General features: G+C 40.1%; 1 protein-coding gene across 3 annotated transcripts in view; it reads right to left on the bottom strand.

The window, feature by feature from the left end:
* LOC124607392 (spermine oxidase) overlaps window positions 1-26,248 on the bottom strand; it is a 188,560-nt gene that overhangs the window by 1,920 nt on the left and 160,392 nt on the right. For 2 of the 3 annotated variants that reach the window (XM_047139715.1, XM_047139722.1), the window contains exons 8-9: window positions 22,137-22,260; window positions 17,071-17,177 (exon numbers count right to left, since the gene is read on the bottom strand). In XM_047139715.1, the coding sequence (XP_046995671.1) occupies window positions 17,071-17,177; window positions 22,137-22,260 (231 nt within the window). Of the gene's footprint in view, window positions 1-17,066; window positions 17,178-22,136; window positions 22,261-26,248 lie in introns of those variants that run through there. The other variant, XM_047139731.1, reaches the window with a different exon arrangement.

Genomic DNA, 26,248 nt, shown 5'->3' with positions numbered 1-26,248 from the left:
GCAGATGGTGGCACACAAAGAGGTTGAGAGAATGTGAGAGGGGAGGAAATGATAGGATGAGGGGGTGGAACCTGTTAGGTGAAAGGTGTAGAGCAGTAGGTTACCTCAGGCTGAGGCCAGGATAATTTTGGGAGCAAAGAATGTATTTTAAGGGCATTTGCACAGTTCAGAAAAGCTGGCAGTGGAGGGAAGAATCAAAATGATCCAGACTGTGTAGCAGGCAATGAAATCTAGCATATGCCACATGGTCGTCTGCTCTGCTTTTGTCAGATTTGTGGTAGCCGTTCATCATGGTGGACAGCTGCTTGGTAGTCTTATCAATATAAAACAATGAGCAGTTGTTGCAGCAGAGGTGGTACACAACATGGCTGATTTCACAGGTGGCCCAGCCTTTGATGGGGTAAGATAAACCTGTGATAGGACAGGAATAGGAAATGCTGAGTGTGTGATTGGACAGATCTTGCACCTAGGTCTTTTACATGGATATGATCCCCGTTGCAAGTGGTTGAGATTGGGAGAGGCGTAGGGATGGTCTAGGACGTTATGGAGAACTCCACTTTGGAAGGGATGGAAAGGATCTTGGATAGGATGTCCCTCATTTAATGGCATGAGAGTAAATAATCAGAGCCCTGACAAAGGATGCAGTTTAGATGTCCCAGTCTGGGCTGGTCTTGACTGATGAATGGGGCACTCTTTCATAGGTGGCTCTTGGGGGTGTTGGGTAGATTGGAGGGCTGTGGAGAAATGGCACAGGAAATCTGTTTGCAGACTGGGTCTGAGGGGTAGCACCATGAAGGCCTTGGTGAGAGTTTCAGTATACTGGGAAAGAGAGTTATTGTTACTGCAGATATGCTGTCCCTAGGTAGTAAGGCTGAATGAGAGAACTTTTTTATTTAGAAGGGATGGCAGACATCAAAATGTAGGGACTGTTGGTGGTTGGTGCGTTTAATGTGGACAGAGATGTGGATGGAGCCATCAGAGAGGAGGAGATCAACATCTAGGAAGATGACATGCTGAGTTGAGCAGGACCAGATGAATTGGATGAAAGAAGAGATGAGGTTGTGAAAGAATGAGGATAGGGTGTCTCATCCTTGAGTCCAGATCATGAAGATATCATCAATGAACCTGAACCAGGCCAGCAGTTTGCGGCTCTGGGAGGCTAAGAAGGCCCATAAACAGATTCACATAGGAGGGGGCCATGTGGATGCCCATGGCTCTGCCACAGATTTTTTGTATACCTTCCCTTCAAAGGAGAAGTTGTTATGTGTTAGGATAAAGTTAGTTAGTTAGGTGAATGAGGGATAGGTTGAAAAAAATCAGCCAAGCAGCTGCAAACCAAAGGGCTAAATAAACCTTTGGTTTGCAACTGGTTGGCTGATTTTTTTCAACCTCTTCCAGTTTATACAGTTGCTGAACTGCAGCCATATTTAAGATTTTTAATAAGGAATGAGGTAGTGAGTTTGGAGTCTGAAGGACATTGTGAGAGGCAGTTCAATTGCGGCAAGACCATGGGTGTGAGGGGCATTGGTATATAGGGTAGTGGCATCAACAGTGACGAGTAGGGAACCAGGAGGTATAGGAATGGGGATGACAGAGAGCCAGTGAAGGAAGTGGTTGGTATCTTTGATGTGGGAGGCTAGATTATGGGCAATTGGTTGAGGGTGATGGTTACTGAGGGCCGAAATCCTTTCCATGGGAGCACAATAACCAGGTACAATGGGGCTCCCAAGGTTGTTGGGTTTGTGAATTTTGGGGATCACATAAAAGATGGGCATGTGGGGTGTAACAGGGGCAAGGAATGGAATGGATTCAGGGAAGAGGTTCTGGGAAGGATCTCAGGCTTTGAGCAGGAATTGGAGTTATGTTGGATTTCTGGAACAGGATCACTCTGGCAGAATTTATAGATGGAAGAGTCAACCTATTAGCAGAGGCCTTCCACCTGGTGGATGCCGCAACTTATCAAACAGTGGTGGAGCCTGTGTCAACAGGGAGGCTGGTTAGGTGAGGATCTGTTTTGAGACTACATATGGCTGCCCTTCCCTCTGCTGAAAGGTTGGTGTTTTCAGGAAGGGACCTGGGCAAGGATGGTGACACTAAGATAGAGGTAAGGAATTCCTGGAAGATGACCAGGGGGTAGATAATCACCCCACATTGTGCTGACAGTCTCTAGCCCCTGCACACCCTGCCTGACAGACAGTGCTCTTCTCCCCCCCCCCCCCCCCCCCCCCACCCACCACCACCACCCATTCCTTGCTATCCCTCCCCCTTCCCCATCCCACTCCAGAATGCTATTCAAATGACAGACACATTCTGTTTGGAGCTGGTGGTGGTGGCAGCCGATTGTGCTTGAGGTGTGCTTGCTTGTGTGTGTGTTTTATTTGCTGAGGAAGGCTTTGGCTGACAGCTGCAAGCATAACAGTCTTTCCATTGTGTGTGTCTGCAACTCAACAGCTCATCTTTACAGTGAGTATCAATCTATCCTATTCCTTATACTGTTGTCATTCCAACTTGGAGTTTCCATTGTTTGATTTTGTTATATTATTCTTTGGCCAACCATCTGAGATTGCTTTGTTATGTTTACTATTAGTTCTACCTTGACAGTCCTCTGCTTACAGTTTGTTGTCAAACACCATTCCGATTAATCAAGTGAATAAAACTTGTTAATTTCCATTCATCTGTGTCTCTGTATAATTTATGGCTGAAATGATGGAATCTGCTTAAAAATCTGTCATCCCAAAATTACAAGAATAAGCAGAGTCTTTAAGCAATGTACAGAATGAAACAGTGACTTCTTGTCATGATGCTAAATGAAGCCAAGTAGGACAGTTTTTACGCTTACACAAGGGCCTACAGAATCAGACTAGGGATCCACAAAATCCAAATGCAGCATTATATGACACAAGATTATACCAACAAATGTTGAATGTGACCAACAGTTTGTCTGCTGAGTCTATCATGGTTTACACTCCAAAGATGAAAACATAAATACTGAAATTCTCTCCAGAGAAACCTTAACTGTGGTTCACAATGCTAAATTTGGCATGTATGTAAAGTAATGGTACTAGCAATTATATGGAGTTTGCTACAGCAGTTAACAGCTTGGATACTAAGCAGTCAAAATGGTATTGGATGTTATTTTGAAACCACTGTCACAACAATGACATCTCCACCTAAAGGACACTGTGGTCAGACAGACATGCAAATCATTGGACCAACAAATGCAAGTGTATTCACTGGACCAACAAATGTGTCAAGTCCTTCAGTTTGAGCATATTGGCAATAGAATGAATGCCATCTGAATACTGGTAGCATCTGCAGACCATCTTGGAAGATGAAGCAATGTCAGATAAAACATTACAGCATGTCTGACTAACACAGCTATTGCTTTCAGTGAAAATGGTAGGGGTGGTATATGGGAAGAGTGACATTAATTCTGTTTTTTTAGCAGCAGACAAGATGCACACTATAGTGGGCAGGTGAGTACCTCGGTGATGACATAGGTAGCTAGTGACATCAGCACTGGAGAGAGAACAGCTATGTGGCACAAGCAACAGATTAACATCAACAAGTATGTCTGAAGTCTGAGCACCAAATCAATGCAATTCAGAAGAAAATGTTGGCACTGGCAGATGGATGAATGGGAATGCACAAGGAAAGGTAAGCAAGAGATATATCCATCCAGCCAACAGAATCAAACTGAGGGTCAGATGGTACAAGGAGAACAAAATCACCTGGCATGTTGGTACCACAAGCAGTTTGGTGATCAGGCCACAAGAGGCACATTTTCCCCACACACTAACAGGTGATCTCAATGGCCTGCAGTTGGCTCAGCAGGGTGCACAGTTCCCCAAGAGTGCCAAAGACTAGTGAGGGAGTTGCTGCTACTTCTGCAGACACTGACAGTGACATAATCAGAAGCAGAGAAGACCCAGCACTCAAAATCAGCCCAGTTATTCATGACAAACTGACTGTGCCCTTACATACAATGAAGCAAGTGTGCCTGCTCACATTACCGTGCTTTTTTTTATGTTAAAGACAGGATTGCAGTCAGGTGTTACCTTATCAATTCAGGCTTGAATGTAAGTGCACTGCTGTTCAGGAAAAATAAGACCACAGTGGTGGTTGCAATTCTTCATCTTACAGTAGCTAACAACTTGCTCATCACAACTTATCGTGAGTGTGAAGTGACAATGGATACTGTCTTCAGTTAAATGTTCAAGTGGAGGTTCATGCTGGCAGACGTTCATGCACCACCAAGGACTCAAAATAAAGCTAAATACAGCACAAGTTAAGATGGACAGAGAAATGGTAATGTATCTTACAGGCAGAAGTGTTAACAGTACCATCCAATCACCCAGTATCCCAGAAGCTAGAGAAGAGGTTGTTGGAAATTACACAAAGTATACCTTGGTGTATCACATTAAGACATCCAGCCAACTGGTCACCCAAGGGAACCAGTGCATGATCATTTGACAGTAGAGAAAGCAAAATTCAAAGAGATGTTAAAAGCAGGTGTCATACAGAGGTTCCACCGACTATGGTCACCACCATTACCTAGTTAAAAAGAAAGGCAGCACCTGGTTCAGTATAAATGACACAAAATGTGTTCTGTATCAAATGAGTTGACATTTCTCAGACATACAGTCTCAGCTGCTGGTATTTATCCTCTCAAAAAGAAGATAGAGGCCATTGAAAACATTTGTCAGCTGATGGATTACCAGCAGTTAAGAAGATTTCTGGGAATCATCAACTTTTATCAACATCATCCACTCGGAGCAGCAGAGATGGAGGTGACCCTGACAGAACCACCGGCAGACTGGCAGGTAACAACACTATTGGCAGGCATTGCCTGCCATGGATATCCACACCCTTTGGAAAGGTAAGGACTAGTTTGCAAAAAGCTATCCTCTTAAACCATCTGGTTCATAATGCACCATTAGTGATAGTGGTGGAGGCTAGCCAACAGGCTATCAGGGCAGCTCCCCATCGAAATGTCAAGAATACCTGGAAACCTTTGAAGTTTCTCCCCTGGAAGCTGACTAATTGGAGTGCATATGATCAAGAGCTGTTGGCCATTTATGAATCCATACAACAGTTTTGCTCTCATATACAACTAGACCATTTACAATCTACACTGATCATAAGCCAATCACTTTTGCTTTTCACAAGGTCAATGAAGGTTGTTCAATCGGGCAGTCCTGACAGATACTTTTTATTGGGCAATTCAAAACAGACATAAGACACATCTACATCTACATCTACATCTACATCTACATCTACATCCATACTCCGCAAGCCACCTGACGGTGTGTGGCGGAGGGTACCCTGAGTACCTCTATCGGTTCTCCCTTCTATTCCAGTCTCGTATTGTTCGTGGAAAGAAGGATTGTCGGTATGCTTCTGCGGGCTCTAATCTCTCTGATTTTATCCTCATGGTCTCTTTGCAAGATATACGTAGGAGGGAGCAATATTCTGCTTGACTCTTCGGTGAAGGTATGTTCTCGAAACTTTAACAAAAGCCTGTACCGAGCTACTGAGCGTCTCTCCTGCAGAGTCTTCCACTGGAGTTTATCTATCATCTCCGTAACGCTTTCGTGATTACTAAATGATCCTGCAACGAAGTGCTCTGCTCTCCGTTGGATCTTCTCTATCTCTTCTATCAACCATATCTGGTACGGATCCCACACTGCTGAGCAGTATTCAAGCAGTGGGCGAACAAGCGTACTGTAACCTACTTCCTTTGTTTTCGGATTGCATTTCCTTAGGATTCTTCCAATGAATCTCAGTCTGGGACCTGCTTTACCGACGATCAACTTTATATGATCATTCCATTTTAAATCACTCTTAATGCGTACTCCCAGATAATTTATGGAATTAACTGCTTCCAGTTGCTGACCTGCTATTTTGTAGCTAAATGAGGAGGGATCTATCTTTCTATGTATTCGCAGCACATTACGCTTGTCTACATTGAGATTCAATTGCCATTCCCTGCACCATGCGTCAATTCACTGCAGATCCTCCTGCATTTCAGTACAATTTTCCATTGTTACAACCTCTCGATACACCACAGCATCATCTGCAAAAAGCCTCAGTGAACTTCCGATGTCATCCACAAGGTCATTTATGTACATAAGAGTGACAAAAGATGTAGTGGCTGATTTTTTCCGTAGAGTCTGCACAATTCCTTTTGCAATAAATTATGATTGACATAGAGCAGCACAAGCTACAGATGAGCAGTGCAACAATTTGTGGACAATGGTTCAACAGCTCTTAAACTCAAACAAGTGTGGTTGCTAGCCACAAAGGACTGTACTACACCTATTCCTTTCACACTTGAAATGCTATGAAGAACAGTTTTTGACAATGTTCGTCACCTCATCCATTCCAGCACAAAAGCCATAATTAAACTAATGATGGAGAAATGTGTGTGGGTCAGTATTTAAAAAACAACTGTTGCCAGTGGTTGAGAGTGTATGCGATATGTCAACAATGCAAAGGGGGCAGAGATGTAAGAGATGTGTGGGAAGTGCCGAGTTGGACAGTGATTATATTACCTTTGGCTGAATGGTTAGGTTTGCCTTGTTGTGTTTACTCTTATTTCTAGTTTGAAAGTTCTCTATTTTGTTGGTTGTCAAATTCCATTATGATTACTCAAGTGAATAAATTTTGTTAATTTGAGTTCCTGTATGTGTCTGTATGTTTACAGCTGAAATGATGGAAGCTGCCTACAAACATTTAGAGCAGGTTGCCCATCTCAGCATCACCTTGAGATCTTATCAAGATCTGACTGAATATTCATGCAGTTTTTTTTCAGACAGTACATCATTATAGTTAAATGTATCATCTGCAAAAAATCTCAAGTTGCTATTAGTATTATCTGCAAGATTATTAATATACAATATCAACAGCAAGGGTCCTAACATACTTCCCTAGAACACAATCTATTACTCTCCAGCAAAAAAAAAAATTGCTGCATCTGCCCTAGCAAAAAATCCTCAGTCTAGTTACAGAATTTGCTTGATACCCCATATGACCACACTTTTGTAAGTAAGTGTAGATGTGGTACTGAGACAAATGCTTCTTGGGTGTTGAGAAATGCTGCCAGCAACTGCCTTGATCCATGGCTTTCAGGATGTCATGTGAGAAAAGGGTGCAATGGGTTTTACATGATCAATATTTTTGGAATCCATGCTGGTTGGCACAGAAGTCATTCTTTTTTATATACCTAACTGTGTTTGGGTTCAGAAGATTCAACATGGATTCTGCAAAGAGAGATCTTGTGAAACTCAGCTCATCCTGTTCCTTCATAAGATACTCAGAGCATTTGACACAATCCTGCAATGCCCATTAGTGAAAAAATTTGAGCTTACTGAGTTCAGATTTGCAGACAGACTTTATTGCAGACAGAACTCAACACATTGCTCATAATGGAACAAAATCGACAGATGTAGAGGTAATTTCTGGTGTATCCCCAGGAAATACGATAGGACCATTAGTGTTTAAATGTATGAAAGTGATGTAGTAGAGTGCATTCAAAGCTCTCTAAGTTTGTTGTCTCCATGAAGGTAGCAATGCCAGAAGACAGTAACAATTTGCAGAAGGCTCTACAGAGGATTGATGAATTGTGCAGGGACTGGTAGTTGACACCTAAATGTAAATACACGTAATGTATTGTGTGTGCATAGGGAAAGGAACCCACTACCGTAAAATTACAGCTTTGTCATAAATCTTGAAAATAGATTTGACTTGTTGCCTCAGTCAGAATCGGATGAGCCTAATGTAGCTGAAGCTGTAGAAAGGGCACAACAAGCTTTCAAAGACTTGAAAAAGGTAGGGAAATTTGTAAAGAGAAAGAAAGTTCTGTTGTTAGGTAGTTCCCATGGTAGAGGTGTTGGCCAACTACTGCAGGAAAATCTAGGTCCAAACTTTTTCAAGCCTAGTGCAGATCTGGGTCAGGTAACAGAGGATGTAGGTTCTTTATGCAAGGATTTCACAAAGGAGGATGCCGTGGTTATAGTGGGTGGTCCGGGAAATAGCATTGACAGAGACTCTGAATATTCCATAGAGAGTGACCTGGTGAAGATAGCATCAGCAATGAAAATATCCGTGTGGGATTTGTGTCTGTATTGAGACGCCATGATCGGCCTCATTTGAACTCTTCTGTAGGGAGGGTGAACTTGGAGTTGGAGTGGCTGCTTAGGACGGAAATAGGGTCCCATGTTGGTTTGATTCCTGTGGATGCTATCGATAGGTGGGACTACATTAGGCATGGCCTTTACCTCAATAGGAAAGGGAAGGGAAAACTGTCTGGGTTGATTGCAGAAAACTTAAGAGGGGACACTGTCACAAGTGGTAAAATACCAGTGGTCACATGTGTCAGAGGGATGCCTTTTTTAGGATAGGGAAGGGGGAAAGAAAATGAGTTTTAAGAGAGTTTGGCAGACACACTCAGTTTGAGAAAACAGATGAACAGGAGTCAGATTTTAGTATACAGCCTCCATTTAAACAATGTTTAACAGAAAGTAATCAGAAACTGCCAGTTCTTCTTCGCCAAAGCAGTTATAATCCCATTAGTATGCAGTATCAGTTATCTTTATTGCACCAGAACATTCCGGGATTCAGAAACAAAGTTGATGAACTACTCATTTGTATCGATGAAATGAATTCATCTAACCAAATCGACATAATCTGCCTCTCTGAACATCAAGAAACCACTGGTATAGATATGTTAGACATTTCAGGATTTAAGCTAGCTTCCTACTTCTGCAGAGTAGATATGGATGGAGGAGGAGTTGCCACATTTATTAAAACCTGTCATAAATTCAAGAACATTGACATTAATAAATTCTGTTTAGAGCAGCATCTAGAAACATGTGCAACAGAAGTAGAGTTCCATAATAGATCCTATATAATAGTAACTATTTACTGAGCACCTGCAGGAAATTTTAATCTATTCATAAATCATCTAGAAGCTCTTTTGGGTTATTTAACAGGAAGAAACAAAGAAATTTTGATTGCTGGTGACTGTAATAGAGTTTTCTAATGCAATCTTCCAGTAAACATTTACTGCAGTTATTAATGTTGTCTTTCAATCTAACTCACACTGTAAACTTTCCAACTAGGATCACAAAATCCTCAAGGACAGCCATTGATGACATTTTTATAGACAAATCAAAGGAACAAAATCATATCATAAAACCTGTAATAAATGGACTATCAGATCATGACATGCAGCTCCTTGTTTTAGATATAAATTCTAAGCAGGTTATCAAGACTGCTAAATCTGAGTACAGGAGAGTAGTCAATCAACCAAAAATTGAGTGTTTTAGAAAACTGCTCAAAGATATGAACTGGAAAGATGTGTATAGTGCTCATGACATGAATGAAAAATATAACACATTCATGAACAATGTCAGTACCATGTTTGAAAATTGTTTTCCTCTATAAGTTACTCAAATTAGCAGAAGTCTATAATAAAACCATGGATTACACAAGGAATAAAGACTTCCTGTAAGACAAAAAGGAAACTGTATCTGTCAACCAATAGTAGCTCCAATGCTGCTGATTTAGCTAAATACAAGGAATACTGTAAAATATTAAAAAAGTAATTCAGACATCTAAACAAATGCACTACGAGAAGAAGATAGCAATGTCACGGAACAAAATAAAAACAATATGGAATATACTAAAAGAGGAGACTGGCAGAACCAGAAAGGAACAGGAGCAAATAGCACTAAGGTTAGATGACACATTAGTAATCAATGGGCATAGTGTGGCAAATCTATTTAACAAGTATTCTATATCTGTTACTGATAGAATGTGATTCTCAGGATCAGTAAATAATGCCCTTGAATATCTGAAACTAGCCTTTACAAACAGCTTCAGGTTCATGAATATGTCACTCACTTCACCAAAAGAAATAACTTCCATAATAAAATCTTTAAAAACAAAGCATTCTAGTGGTTATGATGAAATATCAACAAAGTTAGTTAAGGCACATTCCTGTGAGTTTAGTACAATTCTAAGTTACTTGTGTAACCAGTCAATTATAACCAGGACATTTCCTGACTGGCTAAAATATGCAGATGTTAAGCCTCTATTCAAGAACGGGGATAAAGAGATACCATCAAACTAAAGACCGATTTCACTTTTGCCTGCGTTCTCAAAAATTTTAGAGAAAGTAATGTACAGGCAGCTTCTCAACCATCTGACCACAAATGACATATTATCAAGAACACAGTTTGGATTTCTGAAGGGTTCTGATATCGAGAAGGCTATTTACACCTACAGTGAAAATGTACTTAATTCATTAAATAACATGTTACAAGCAGCAGGTATTTTCTGTGATTTGTCAAAGGCATTCGATTGTGTGAACCGCAACATCCTTTTAAATAAATTAGAATTCTATGGTGTCACGGGCTGTGCTGCAAAATGGCTCAAGTCATACCTTGCTAACAGGAAACAAAGGGTGTCAGTGCAAGGGACTAGTGGATTAAGTCACCAGTCATCATCAGAATGGGAAGAAATTACATGTGGTATCCCACAAGGATCGATCTTAGGGCCATTGGTTTTTCTTGTGTACATTAATGATCTCTTATCAGTTACACTGCCAGAAGCAGAGTTCGTTTTGTTTGCAGATGACACAAGTATTGCAATAAATAGTATGTCGAGTGTAGTTCTAGAAAGATCTGCTAATGATATTTTCATAGATATTAATAAATGGTTTAAAGCCAACTCAATGACATTAAACTTCGAAAAGACTCACTATATGCAATTCAGAACCTGTAAGAGGTTTCCACCCAGCATATGCATAAAGTATGAAGAAGAGCAGATAGAAGAGGTTGACAGTCATAAATTCCTGGGATTACAACTTGATAATAAATTCAGTTGGGAGGAGCACACCACAGAACTGCAGAAATGCCTTAACAAATCTGTATTTCCAATTCGAGTGTTAGCAGACATAGGCAACATAAAAATGAAAAAGCTTGCATACTTTGCCCACTTTCATTCCATAATGTCATATGGTATAATATTTTGGAGTAACTCTTCAAGTCAAACAAAAGTTTTCAGAGTCCAAAAGCATGTAATACATATTATTTGTGGAGTAAATTCACGGACGTCCTGTAGAAACCTCTTCAAAGAACTGGGTATACCAACTACTGCCTCTCAATAGATTTACTCCTTAATGAAATTTGTCCTAAATAATATATCTCTTTTTACAACAAACAGCTCAGTTCATACATACAATACCAGGAACAAAAATGATCTGCACAAGGACTTAAAAGCACTAACTTTAGTTCAAAAAAGGGTCCACTACTCAGGAGCACTCATATTCAATAATTTGCCAGCAAACATAAAAAATTTAGTTAAAAATAAAGAACAGTTTAAAAGGAGCCTGAAAGACTTACTTGTGGCCAACTCCTACTCCATTGACGAATTTTTTAATAGAAACAAATGATGCATTTTATATATTCATACTATTAGTATTGTTATTTCATCTTTAAAAAATAAAAGAATAAAAAAAAATTGACATGTTCCACATTCATGAGGATCTCCTCAGCACAGATCTATGGAATGAAAATCTAATCTAATCTAATCTAATCGGTGGAAACAGTAACCATTGTAAAATATCTAGGAGTATCTATCTGGGGCAATCTTAAGTGGAATGATCATATAAAACAAACAGTAGGAAAAATAATTGTGAGACGGAGATTCACAGGAAGAATCTTAAAAAAGAAGAAGTGGCTTACAAGGCACTTGATCAACTGGCTCTTGGGTAGAGTTCATCCATTTGGGACCCTTTCCAGGTAGGACTGATTGAAGAGACAGAAAGGATTTAACAAAGAATGGTGCATTTTGTCACAGGATCATTTTATCAGTTTGAGAGGCTTACAGAGATGCTCAATAAACTACATTGTCAGCTGCTACAAGAGAGTTGTTGTGCATCACAGGCAGATTTACTACTGAAATTTCAAGAGTACTTTCTGGGAAGAGTCAGACAACATATTAATTCCTCAGACATAGGTCTTATGAAATTACAATGAGAAAATTCAAGAAATTAGAACTAATGTAGAGGCTTACCAACAGTCAGTTTTCCCACATGCCATTCACAAGAGGAACAGGAAAGGCAGTATCAGTTAGTGGTACCAGAGATGCCCTCCATCACACACTGTTAGGTGGCTTGCACAATTCTGATGTACACTACGTGATCAAAACTATCCGGACACCTGGATGAAAATGACTTACAGGTTCATGGCATACTCCATCGGTAATGTTGGAATTCAATATGGTGTTTGCCCACCCTTAGCCTAGATGACAGCTTCCACTCTCTCAGACATATGTTCAATCAGGTGCTGGAAGGTTTCTTGGGGAATGGCAGCCCATTTTTCATAGAGTGCTGCACTGAGGAGAAGTATCAAAGTCAGTTGGTGAGGCCTTGCATGAAGTCAGCATTCCAAAACATCCCAAAGGTGTTCTATAGGATTCAGGTCAGGACTCTGTGCAGGTCAGTCCATTACAGGGATGTTATTGTCGTGTAACAACTCCACCACAGACCGTGCATTATAAACAGGTGCTTGATCATGTTGAAAGATGCAATTGCCATCCCTGAATTGCTCTTTAACAGTGGGAAGCAAGAAGGTGCTTAAGACATCAATGTAGGCCTGTACTGGGATATTGTCATGCAAAACAACAAGGGGTGCACGACCACACCATAACACCACTGCCTCCAAATTTTACTGTTGGCACCACACACATTGGTAGATGATGCTCACCAGGCATTCGACATACCCACACCCTGCCATCAGACAGCCACATTGTATACCGTGATTTGTCACTCCACACAATGTTTCTCCACAGTTCAATCATCCAATGTTTATGCTCCTTACACCAAGCGAGGCATCATTTGACATTTAGCAGCTTGATGAGTGGCTTATGAGGAGCTGCTTGACCATGAAATCCAAGTTTTCTCGCATCCCACCTAACTGTCATAGTACTTGCAGTAGATCTTGATGCAGTTTGGAATTCCTGTATGATGGTCTGGATAGATGTCTGCCTATTACACATTACAACTCTCTTCAACAGTTGGCAGTCTCTGCCAGTCACCAGATGAGGTCGGCCTTTACGCTTTTGTGTTGTACATGCCCCTTCACGTTTCCACTTCACTATCACATCAGAAACAATGGGCCTAGGGATGTTTAGGAGTGTGGAAATCTCATGTACCGACACACACAAAAGACACCCCATCATCTGACGATGTTCAGAGTCCGTGAGTTCCGCAGAGCATCTCATTCTGCTCTCTCATGATGTCTAATGACTACTGAGGTTGCTGATATGGAGTAGTTGGCAGTAGGTGGCAGCACAATGCACCTAATACGAAAAATGTGTTTTTTGGGGGGGGAGGGGGGGGGGGGGGTGGATACTTTTGATCGCATAGTGCAGATGTAGATTTTCTAGGAGTTAACAACAGATGGATATCAATGAGATTGGATGGTAGATCTGTGGATCCAGATGTGTGTGTCCAGTACTACCTTCCAGCAACTGGACATGGTTTTTTGTTCAAGGGATCTAAGGTAGCCTACAATTAAAAGAGAGACTATCTCAGTCAAAAATTTGGTATAGACTCTAGTAAGGACTTTATCAGGCTCTGGAACTTGGTACAGTTTCAGTGATTTCAGCTGGTTCTCAACAACATTAAAACTAATATCTATATCCAGGGTTGCCACAGGTTCTGAAAATCAGGGAATATCATAGAATTTCAAAAATGTCAGGGAAATCAGGGGAATATCAGAGGAATTTGGAAAAAAAAAACACTGGAAAAATCTCGTTTTTGTCTCAGTAAATGAAATGATTTGTTTACTGAGGTGTCATGCATCGTTGGTGGCTAGGTGCAGCTGAGTACGTGCACTGCTTCCCTTCTCCCTCATTCTTACTGCCTCTCCCCTTCCTACCATTTCCCTCGGCTTGCAGTCAGTGCTGCCACCACATCTTGCCACTAGCCTGGCAGCTGCCAATGACAGGCAGGGAGGTGTGTGGAGTGATTTGTTTGGATCTGATTCTCAAAGACTGTAAACACAGTGGCTGGAGACAGTCGTTATGTGTGCACGAGTTGTGTCTGAACGATTGTGTGAATGTGTGTGTGCTCTCATTTTCTGACAAAAGCTATGGCTGAAAATCTAATTGTGAAAGTGTGATTTTCTTTTCTACATGTCTGTCTGTGGCTCATCAATCATCTTTACAGTGAGTTGCTACCTATCCTCATTGCACTAAACTCTCGCTAATATGGCCCTCAGTAGTCCGCCCTCTCAGTAACCCGGCACACTTCCAGCTTCTAGTCGTTCAACCTGAAATGATGCCTACAATAATGAAATTTCATCTGCAACAATGTTGTTAGTTAATTATAATGTTCAACATTCCTGTACACTTTGAAATTGTGGCTTTCCTTATGGATCATTATCATGGCTTCTAAATGGAAACATGTTATGCTAGGCCTCAAGCAGAAACTCGAAATTAGGTATAAAGTGAGCTGGGGTTTTTCACAAAAAACCAGTGTTGCCAGCAATGGTGTTGGACGAGCAACTATTTATGACCAAACTTCAGCAGAAAAGAAGTAATCATAAGCTCACAGGACAGTTACGATGAAACTGATGAAGAAGAGGACATAGGAGGAGAGAATATGAGGATATCTCAAACTGCTGGTGATGAAGCTGGAGATGTCTTCCTGAAGTACATTATGCAACAATCAGAAACATGGCAGGACCTATGAAATGCTTGTAAGGCTATTGTGTGATAAAGCACACTACCGTCATGCATCATCGTGGCGACAACTAAAACTTTGGAACACGTTTCATAGTGAATGTCACGCGATACTAATATGTATGTACACACTCAAGGACTAAGTTTTCTGTAAAAATGAATGTATCTTTCAATTTGATAAAGTACACTCCCTATGTGCTCATACTAAATTTTAGACACACTCAACAATCTGGCACTTCTGCTAATCCAGCACCCATATGTGCGAGGAATGGCCAGTTTAGTAAGAGTCTAGAGTATTACTGATTTTCAGAGTATTTGAACAAGTTGTCTATTGCATGGATTGATCACTGTGGTCTCATTTCATCAGCATGCTGTCTGTGCCTCGTGAATAGCTGGTGACATGAGGCGATTTCTGTGATGGGCAAAAACCAAAGGCCATTTCTGTGGGTATCTGTAATGGACCTGCCTATCTGAAGCCATTCAGTTCCCACTAAAGTGCAGGCCCTGTCCATTGGACCTAGTCTTCCTGCAGGCTGGGTATGTTTGTGGGTAGCATAATGCAGCAGATTTTCATCGTTTTTCCATGGACCCAGGACTGTGGTGTTCCTCAGCAGGCCAGAGGCAATGACTAATCAATTTCAGGAATTGTGACTGTCTTACCACAAGCACATTGTACAGTGTGGCATTGTATAGACATTTTATTTGTTGTAGTGCATTTTGGCACTTCAAAAGCAGTTTATATTTTAGAAAGTATGAATAATAATAAGAAGAAGAAGAAGAAAATTTTGTCAGCTGCTGGTGGTTTGTATGCTGTGTACTCACACATTTCTCGAAAGAAGAATCACATAATACCTGTAAAATAGTAGATATAATACAGTGGGTAATAGCTGACAATAATGAACATAATATAACTACCATTTTATTGGTGGTCACCTACAGCGTTGGTTTACACAATTCTTCCCCACCTAATACACTTCTTTCAAGATGCTTACTTTTTAATGAGGTTATTTCTGAAATCAGTGAAGGTATTTTAAATCTGTCTTGTGACTCCAAGGAAATGGATATTCTTGTCACCAAGTGTGTTTTGTTTTATTGGAATAAAATAACATCCGAGGTCTTAATGAAACAAACGTACTATTTGGCTTGCTTTCTCCACTTAAAAACAGTTCATTACAAAATATTTTGATATTAGTATTTAAGATTTTTGCTCACATCAGTAAACACCACCTGCTTGCAAGTGTTTTTGGATATTTCCTTGTCTGCACTATTGTTTCTTGTACCATAGCTGCAAAGACAGATTGTCAACTTACTCCTTAACTTATCCCTGAGATCTTAAAATTTGTCAGGGAAAAATGCTAAAACTTGTCTGGAAATCTGGGAAATACCAGGGAGTTTCACTTGGGGAAACTTGTGGCAATCCTGATATCACTATCCTTCACAGTGGTGCAAGAATGAAGTCTGAGAAATATCCCAGGATTTTCATTTGTAAAGGAACATTTCAAAACCAAGTTGATCATTTTCACTTTTGCTTTGCTACCCTCAATTTCAGTCTCTGTCTCATTTGTGAGTCTGGACACTAACTTTGACACACTAGCAGCCTTTGCATATGAGCAGAATTTATTTGAGATTTGTCAGATATTATTCAATAATATTGTCCAGTATAACATGCATTGCCATACTTCCCATTTTGACAGTTCATTACATTTGTAAATTAACATATTCCACATGATGGTGAGAGCTCGAGATTATAATCCATAGAATATGCAAATAATTAAACAAGTAAAGTAAAAACAAGTTTTAAGAGTCACATTTTTTTGTGTAAAAGTCAGGTAGTATTGCTAATGTAGACATTTACTATATTAAATTTTACCAAGACCAATACGCATTTTCTCATAAATGCATTGACGATGCTGTGCTACATCTTGATCACAAAAGTCATTCAAACATGGGTCAATTTTCCTCTCAGTGATCAGTACCCTGTTAGGAATACTGATTAACAGCATTTGAACACCTAAGCTGGATGTGCATTTGACTGAGCAACACTAAATGACAACACACTGTCAATGATATACAAATGAACAGCTATCAAAACATGCAGAAGAGTTGAAAGAGGAAAGAATCTAGAGAATTAAAAAGTTATTTTAACTTGTGTTTAAAAATTTCACACATTTTTCATGATCACATGAAAAATTCTTTTTCGGTTTTAATATGTGTATTCATATAAAAGGCAAAATTTTTGTAGGTAATATGGAAATGTAGGAGAATAAATGGGTGTGAGGATATGTACAATGAAGGAAATGCAATGCACAAATCTACCTGGCCTCATTAAGAATTCGGTCAGCCTCCCTCCAGCCTGTCTCTATTGCCCCATGAACAGTAGAGTAGTAGTGATCATGTGTGGCCTCTCCAGCAAACAGTAAAACCTGCACAGAAAGGATAAACAAAAACACAAAAAATCTCAAATATATAAAATATATATAAAAAATATATAAAATATATATAAAATATTCAAATATTTGAAAGTCCATGATGCAATAACAACAATCTTATGAAAATGATAGACTGCTAATTGCCTTATAGAGGAAACTATGAGATAGAGAAAAGCACAACAAAAAGATTGCTATGTATACATTTAAGGTTTTGGACAAAAGACCTTCTGAAGTGGAAAACATACATACACTATGTGGTCAAAAGTATCTGGACACCTTCAAAAACACACATTTTTCATATTAGATGTATTGTACTGCCACCTGCTGCCAGGTATTACATATCAGCGACCTGAATGGGGCACCCTGCAGAAATCATGGACTTTGAACATGATCAGGTGATTGGGTGTCACTTGGGTCATATGTCTGTACGCAAGATTTCCACACTCCTAAACATCCCTAGGTCCACCGTTTCTGATGTGACAATGAAGTGGAAATGTGAAGTGACACTTACAGCACAAAAGTGTACATACCAACCTCGTCTGTTGACTGACGAGACTGCAGACAGTTGAAGAGGGTTGTAATGTGTAATAGGCAGACATCTATCCAGACCATCATACAGGAATTCAAAACTGCATCACAATCCACTGCAAGTTCTATGAAAGTTAGGTGGGAGGTGGGAAAATTTGGATTTCATGGCTGAGCAGCTGCTCATAAGCCACACATCACACCGGTAAATCACCGGTAAATGCCAAACGACACCTTGCTTGATGTAAGGAGCATAAACATTGGATGATGGAACCATGGGAAAACATTGTGTGGAGTGACAAATCATGGTACACAATGTGGCGATCCAATGGTAGAGTGTGGATATGGCGAACGCCCGGTGAACATCACTTGGCAGCGTATGTAGTGCCAACAGTGAACTTCAGAGGCGGCGGTGTTATGGTGCAGTCATGTTTTTCATAGAGAGGGCTTGCACCCCTTGCTGTTTTGCATGGCACTGTCACAGCACAGGCCTACATTGATGTTTGAAGCACCTTCTTGCTTCCCACTGTTGATGAGCAATTAGGGGATGGCAATTGCATCGTTCAACATGATCGAGCAACTGTTCATAATGCTCGGCCTGTGACAGAGTGGTTACACGATAATAACATCCCTGTAATGGACTAGCCTGCACAGAGTCCTGACCTGAATCCTATAGAATATGTTTAGGATGTTTTGGAATACCGACTTCATGCCAGGCCTCACCTCAGTGCAGCACTCCATGAAGAATGGACTGCCCCAAGAAACCTTCCAGCACCTGATTGAACATATGCCTGTGACATTGGAAGCTTTCATCAAAGCTAAGAGTGGGCCAACACCACATTGAATTCCAGCGTTACCAATGGAGGGCGCCACAAACTTGTAAGTAATTTTCAGCCAGGTGTCCAGATACTTTTGACACTCTCACTCTCACTCTCTCTCTCTCTCTCTCTCTCTCTCTCTCTCTCTCTCTCTCTCTCTCTCCACACACACACACACACACACACACACACACACACACACACACACACAGAGTCTCTGGCTGGTCACAGCAGCCATAGACAGTTGTGTCACATGTGTGTGAGCTGTGCTTTTGTGAATGTGTGTGTGTTTTCTACTTTGGAAAAAGGACTTTCGCTGAAAAGCTTAAATGTACAACAATCTTTTCATTCTGCTTGTCTGTGACTCAATGTCTCCTCTATATGGTGAGTAACAATCCATCCTTTTCATATTACTATTATAAAATATCCAGTTTTGCATATGAGGCTACACCATATTTAAGTGTAACTTACACTAAAATATACACTCTTCTTTATATTTTTAATATAAAAATCAAATGAAACTCTGAAACAATGTGAATATTTCAAAACAATTTTCAGAATGAATACATGTCACACTATCTACCAAGTGACTTCTATATAGTGAATATTTTAGAACTTTCGATATTTTGCAACAGTTCCTTGCAATCGCCCATAGAATCTTAAGGTGCATATAATGAGCATTGTAATCACTGATTAAATACAAACACTCCTTTTATGTTGCAAAGGAAGGAAAGAAAATAAGATAACAGGTTAATTTTCCTTGCCTTACTATGGAGAGATGATATAGTGGAGGTGTTGAGTGTTAAGTAAGGAGGAAAACACAAACTGCACTGACAACATGTTGGAGACACATTGAATAATCAGATCTTCTGGCATTGTTCAATATTTTGAAGACATGACTCACTGCTATCTTCAGGTGCTCCCTGAGGCTCAGGGGGCAACTGAGGAAGACAGCGAGTCACTCCATCAAAATATCGAGCAAGAACAACACGAACAGAGGGGAGAAGAGACAATTATTCAACATATCAACACATGACTGCGAAAGTCTGAAGAATTACAGTTGGAGGTTGTTCTGGATTATTTTGTGATTATCTTAGTACAAGGAACACGTGGTCTCCAGTGGTTTATTACAGAGTAATAATTTAATTATGGTTTATTCAGTTTGTTACCCCAATTACCTTTGTCTTTGTGAAAATAGCCTCTTAACAGTGACAATGTATATAATATGCAATTATCAAAACAAACAACACAAATCACAGAGTAAGATGGCAAGCCTTGGATCGATCACATACTTTGTGTAGTGGTTACTGTTGTTTCAGGAACAAGTCCAGAATTGCAACATTGTATCACCCTTCCATTGCATTCAGTGAACTCCTCACACAAAGTGCATATTTGCTGACCCTTCATAAACCTATCCATATTCCTCTTTACTGCAATGTAAAACGAACACTACTGTAATAATAAACCCAAGACAGAACAAAGTAGTGCTGAATGATATCTTGGGGGCAAAGAGTACACTAGGCGTCACTGTTGTCAGCAGTGAATACTGTAAGTGAATGCAGCAAGTTTGTTTCCAAACAAGGCACACATTGTATACTGTTGATATATTTTGAATCCAATACAGATATAAAGATTAATGGGGGTAAGAAATCAAACTAAATGCTATTACTCTGTAACAAGTCACTGGATACCATATGTCTCATACAACAAAATACTCAGAAAGTATCAAAATTTTGTCATTTGAGTTTGGATTCACCCTGTGCACAAGAGCCTGAACATATAAAATCTAAGAACATTATAAGTTCATAAGTTGAACTTTTGTATTCTAGATTTGATTTATGACCCTACCTACCAACCACTCAACACCTACACAGATCAGTGAGGGATCATATTTACTTACTCCATTATGCATATCTATCTATATTTTGCTGTCCATGGGGATATATATTGAGATTTTAACACAAAGCCAATAAATATATTTCTATAAGTAACTTTCCTTTAATTTCATTACAAAGAAAGACGTTAGGTTTGTCTTACTTGGGCGGACAAAAACAGTCTGATAGTAACGTCAGAGTAGGATAGGAGAGACTGGACAGAGCAAAATTTTACAGATAACCATAGGCTGAAAATACACCATTGTGGGTTTCATCTATAAAACAACAGCCAATCAATGTCAAATGCTTGGAAGTCTGTCCAGTGTGTGAACATGTTTGAATATATCTAGCAGTGGGTTTTTTTCTGACTAAGTTATCAGCATATATTCATAACTATTAGTCCATCATCAGAAACAAACAGAAAACCAGTAGCTTTTTTCCCCACCAATCAGCTAACACACCACTCAGAAGCCTTCTGATATAATTATTTATAAATAACAAACAACAACATCAATTCTGTAATTAATTTATAGTGTAATCCACAAGTGTTTATAACATCTTCTGTCCTTCATACTCTGTAACTCATCTGACATGTGAAAAGTCTCCCTTTCCCAACAGTCTTTGCAGAAAATACCATCGAATAGTGCATGCATGTGCTAAAAGGTGACTTCCAAAACTGTTCAAAAGTCACAAAGAGAAGCACGTAGCATGCAGGGAATATTGATCCAGCATGATAATGTTGCCTTCTCACATAGTGAGCAAAACCATGAATATATCTTGATGTTTCTGAATTCCAGAGACTCCTGCGTCTACCATACAGTCAAAATTTAGCACTATTAGATTCCCTTCTGTTCTCAAATAGACAATAAATTATTAAAGGTCACCAATTAAAGTCCAAAAAAGAAGCTGTGCCTACCTACAACTTGTTTGTGAACAATGTAGCAAAATGCATATTGGTGAGTTTTCATTCAATAATTTTAAAGAATTAGTGGGAACAACTTCACAGAAGTACTTTGAGAAGGTTTGAAGTTATTGGAATATAAGTAATTTGCATTACATTCTCCAGCTTTCAGTGAGAACCTTTCATCTTTAAATTAATCAAGAGCAGCCGCACGGGACAGCTGTGCGGTCTGAGGTGCCTTGTCATGGTTCGGGTGGCTCCCACCTTCAGAGGTTTGAGTCCTCCCTTGGACATAGGTGTGTGTGTGTGTGTGTGTGTGTGTGTGTGTGTGTTGTTCTTAGTGTAAGTTAGTTTAAGTTAGATTAAGTAGTGAGTAAGCCTAGGAACTGATGACCTCAGCAGTTTGGTCCCATAGTCCTTACCACAAATTTCCAAATTTAATCAAGAGTAATATGATGAATCCTTACAGTTTGTTTTGTTTCTGAAGTGCTTAAATAACTACAAGAAAGACAATTTCATTTAAGCATAGTAAATTAGTTACCACAGTTTATGCAATATGATTCTGCTGTTGGACAAGGCTGGTGTCAGAGCTATTGGTGAAGATGAAGACTGTATGTGAGATAACATGATACAACAACTCTGGTTGGCTGTCAAGCCTAAGAGAGGTTGGTTATTATTTATGAATACAATAAAGAGAAACAGTCCCTTTGGATACAACTCAAGCTTTTTGTTGTGGTGTAAAAAATTCCTTAATATACTCTATGAGTTACACACAACAATAAAAATTTAAAATAATAACTAAGAACACCATATACAAGTTAGTATGCTCTCTTACCTGATTTCCACCAGTGTTGGATATTGGTTTTGCCAGACTAGCAGCATTTGTACCATATCTTTCTGTATCCAAACTTCGGAAACTGTAGGACCCACGAAAATGAGGATTTGCTGTCCAACTTGATCTATTCAACAACAATGTATGGTATGATAATCTGCATTATGATAGAGAAAATGGACTGAAGAACAAAGACATCTATTCATAGTATTCTAAGAAAAACTGCTCCTTTTTAGCATATTATACACTATTTGATCAAAAGTATCCGCACACCTGGCTGAAAATGACTTACAAGTTCATGGCAACCTCCATTGGTAATGCTCAAATTCAATATGATGTTAACCCAGCCCTAGCCTTGATGACAGCTTTTGCTCTCACAGGTATACACTAAGTCAGGTGCTGGAAGGTTTCTTGGGGAATGGCAGCCCATTCTTCACAGAGTGCTGCACTGAGGAGAGGCATCAATGTCAGTCGGTGAGGCCCGGTATGAAGTCAGCATTCCAAAACATCCCAAAGGTGTTCTATAGGATTCAGGTCAGGACTCTGTGCAATCCAGTCCATTACAAGGATGTACTGTCATGTAACAACTCCATCACAGGCTGTGCATTATGAACAGGTGCTTAATCATGTTGAAAGATGCAATGACCATCCCCAAATTGTTCTTAAACAGTGGGAAGCAAGAAGATCCTTAAAACATCGATGTAGCCCTGTGCTGTGATAATGCCATGCAAAACAACAAAGGGTGCAAGCCACCTCCACGAAAAACATGATCACACCATAACACCACCGCCTCTGAATTTTGCTGTTGGCACTACACAAGCTGGCAGATGATATTCACTGGGCATTCGCCATAACTGCACCCTGAAATGGGATAGCCACATTGTGTACCATTATTCATCACTCCACGCAACATTTTTCCACTGTTCAATCGTTCAATGTTTATGCTCCTTACACCAAGCGAGGTGTCATTTGGCATTTACTGGCTTGATGTGCGGTTTTTGAACAGCCACTTGACCACGAAATCCAAGTTTTCTCACCTCCTGCTAATCTATCATGGCATTTGCAGTGGATCCTGATGTAGTTTAGAATTCCTGTGTGATGGTCTGGATAGATGTCTGCCTACTACACATTATGGCCGTCTTCAACTGTTGGCAGTGTCTGTCAGTCAACAGACGAGGTTGGCCTGTACGCTTTTGTGCTGTACATGTCCCTTCACATTTCCATTTCACTATCACATTGGAAACAGTGGACCTACGGATGTTTAGGAGTGTGGAAATCTCACGTTACACCCAATCACATGACCACGTTTGAAGTCAGCGACCTCTGCAGAGTGCCGCATTCTGCTCTCTCACGATGTCTAATGACTATTGAGGTCACTGATATGGAGTACCTGGCAGTAGGTGGCAGCACAATGCACCTAATATGAAAAATGTACGTTTTTGTAGGTGAACGGGTACTTTTGATCACATAGTGTATATGGTAGAAAGGACATATGCAAAATAATGTGTGAAAGTAATAAACACAAAAGATTTGTAGTGATAAAAGAAGTCATAAAATATTTTGGTGTAATGCATAGCAAATGAATACACACTTATATAATTACAGAATTTATTGTATATCAAATATTAATACAACTCAAATCACCAGGTCTGCCTGTCCAGTAAAAATTTAAAGTCCAAAAGAAATTAAGTGAAGTACAAGAAACTGACACTGGATATTCCAGACATTCAATTTCCATCACAGGATGCAATCAGTGACAGTCATAGTAATTTGAGCAAGTTCAGAGTGTTACACACAACATAGACCATGACAGCATAGATATCATGAGGAAATGTTTCAGAGTCTTTCACCTTTTGTTGAGCACTACCAACAAAGTCCCTTGGCATTACACCAGATGAGACAATGAACTCTGAGAACCCAGTAGAGTGTAGAGATGATGTAATCAGAACTAAGCAGCAGAGGCAGTGAGAAGGTGGTCGTGCAGCACAGCTAGTGATGATCTGTTTCAGGAAGCTGCCTCAAGAGGAATTGATTTCTGTTTACTCTGTGACTGGTTATTTTGGCATTTTCATATTCCCCAGGCAGCGAACTTCTGTGGCTGATAGTCATTTGGTGGAGTTCCCACAGCTTACAACAGAGCTATACAGAGTTCACTATCAATACATCTTCACCCACTGATAGAAAAGATAAAAGGTCCCCCTTCCCCCAAAGACACAAGGTAAGACTGAAATACTACTTGTTGTCTTGCAAGTGACCAGTGTGGCATTGTGCCTGGAGGTACTGTTATTTGTGTGGCTGGTGGCAATTTTGTGCACTGTGGTCACTACTGGTGCTAGTGTTGATTCATCTTCTGTCAGGGTTCATGACGGATCTGATGTGTTAACTTTCACCATTTCCAAGCCTGGACATGTGAAATAGCCCACTTTTCTGAAGCTGATGGGATGGTATTGGGTTCAGTGGTGATGGTGGTGGTAATGGTGGATTTTACGCTGTTGCTAGAAATGACATTGAGTTCTAGGCATGGAAACTCTTCAAAGGTACAGCTGCTTGATGTATTGCCAAATCACTCTTGTCTGGGTTTATACAGTGGTCATTGCCATACCCTGGACCTTGATGATGGTGCCTGGGAACCAACAAGGTTTACTTCCATACCCACAAATGAGGACTGTATCTTGTTCTCTGAAGACATACTGGACTCATGGTGATGGCTGATGTTCATCCAGCTGTAGAAACTAAAGTCCTGTCCTCAGTTGTCTATCATGAAGCAATTCTGCTGGGCTTTTTCCACCAGAGTTTGTAGTATAGTAAGTACTTAGAAACATGGCCAATGATATTCTTCAGTTCTTCAGTGGATGAAACGGGTCATGTGTGCCTTTAACCTCCTCACCAGACATTCTGATGTACTGTTGGAAGGGGAATGCAATGGAACAGATGGAAAATGCTGTATGACTTGAGGGTACAGACGCTTGAAAAGGTCTGGCATGAGAATTGGAGTCCAGTGTCAGAAACAATGATCTTCAAAAGGTGTTATATTAAAGATATATGGGCTAAAACTTGAGCAGCAGCTTCTGCTGGTGTGGACATCTGTATCATACAGAGGAAATGTGAACACATATCCATCACTACCATACAAATACACTGTAGAAATGATCCCACTAAATCTGTGTGGAGATGCTACCAGGGAACCTGCGGTAGTTGTCGTGAATGGAAATGGTGACTGGTGCTGGCTAGGATGTGGCACTTATCCATCATCATGTGGCCATCTCAATGATGTCTTGATTTATACCATACCAGTATGTTAAAGGTGTCCATAATTAAAGGTCCAGTTACAAAACACTGTGGATTGAGAATCCCTGTCCAGAATGTTGTCAAATCTGAATACAATATTATTGACCTGGGGGAAACATTAGGGAACCAAAAAAATTAATGAAAACTCAACAAACAGATGATGATGTAAGCATATTAATGTAAATGGGGTGGCTACAAATGACAGATGAACCACTATATGATGGCTATGGTCTGAGTTGCACATTACAACAATCATACTGTTCACCGTGCATGACTGCACAAGTTCTGCATTCAACAGCTATGGCACCGTTAGTTAGGTAAGCCCATCCTCAATGGCAAGGTCATACCATGTAACATGAGAAGTTTTTAACTGTCTGAGGACAAAACCCACACAACAAGCAAAATCACACCAGTTTCTAATTGTTGTGGGTCTGGTGCAAGATATGTTCAATATGCTGTCCACCATTTCCTGCCACAAGTTGAAATAAAGAAACAGCATGTTCCACAGCAGACTGGAGCGTCTCTGGCGTCAAGTTCAGAATGTGTTGCCCAATGTGTGCCTTCAATTCAGCTATTTTGTAATTGGAGCACTGAGCACATCTTTCAGACAATCCCACAGCCAGATGTCACATGGATTAAGATCAGGTGATCAGGATGACTGGGCTGCAGGGAAATGATGGCTGATAATTGTAGCATTTCCAAAATCCCTCTTCAGCAGCACTTGAGTTACGCATTATGCCACTGGCTGAGCAATATATGGAGGACTGCCAGCTTGGATAAAAATGATTACACTGTTGATGGATTTGAACAACATTGGTTTGCAAGAC

Source organism: Schistocerca americana, chromosome 1 (assembly GCF_021461395.2).
Source record: "Schistocerca americana isolate TAMUIC-IGC-003095 chromosome 1, iqSchAmer2.1, whole genome shotgun sequence".
Classification (NCBI taxonomy): Eukaryota; Metazoa; Arthropoda; class Insecta; order Orthoptera; family Acrididae; genus Schistocerca; species Schistocerca americana.
This window is presented reverse-complemented; position numbering and strand designations above follow the sequence as displayed.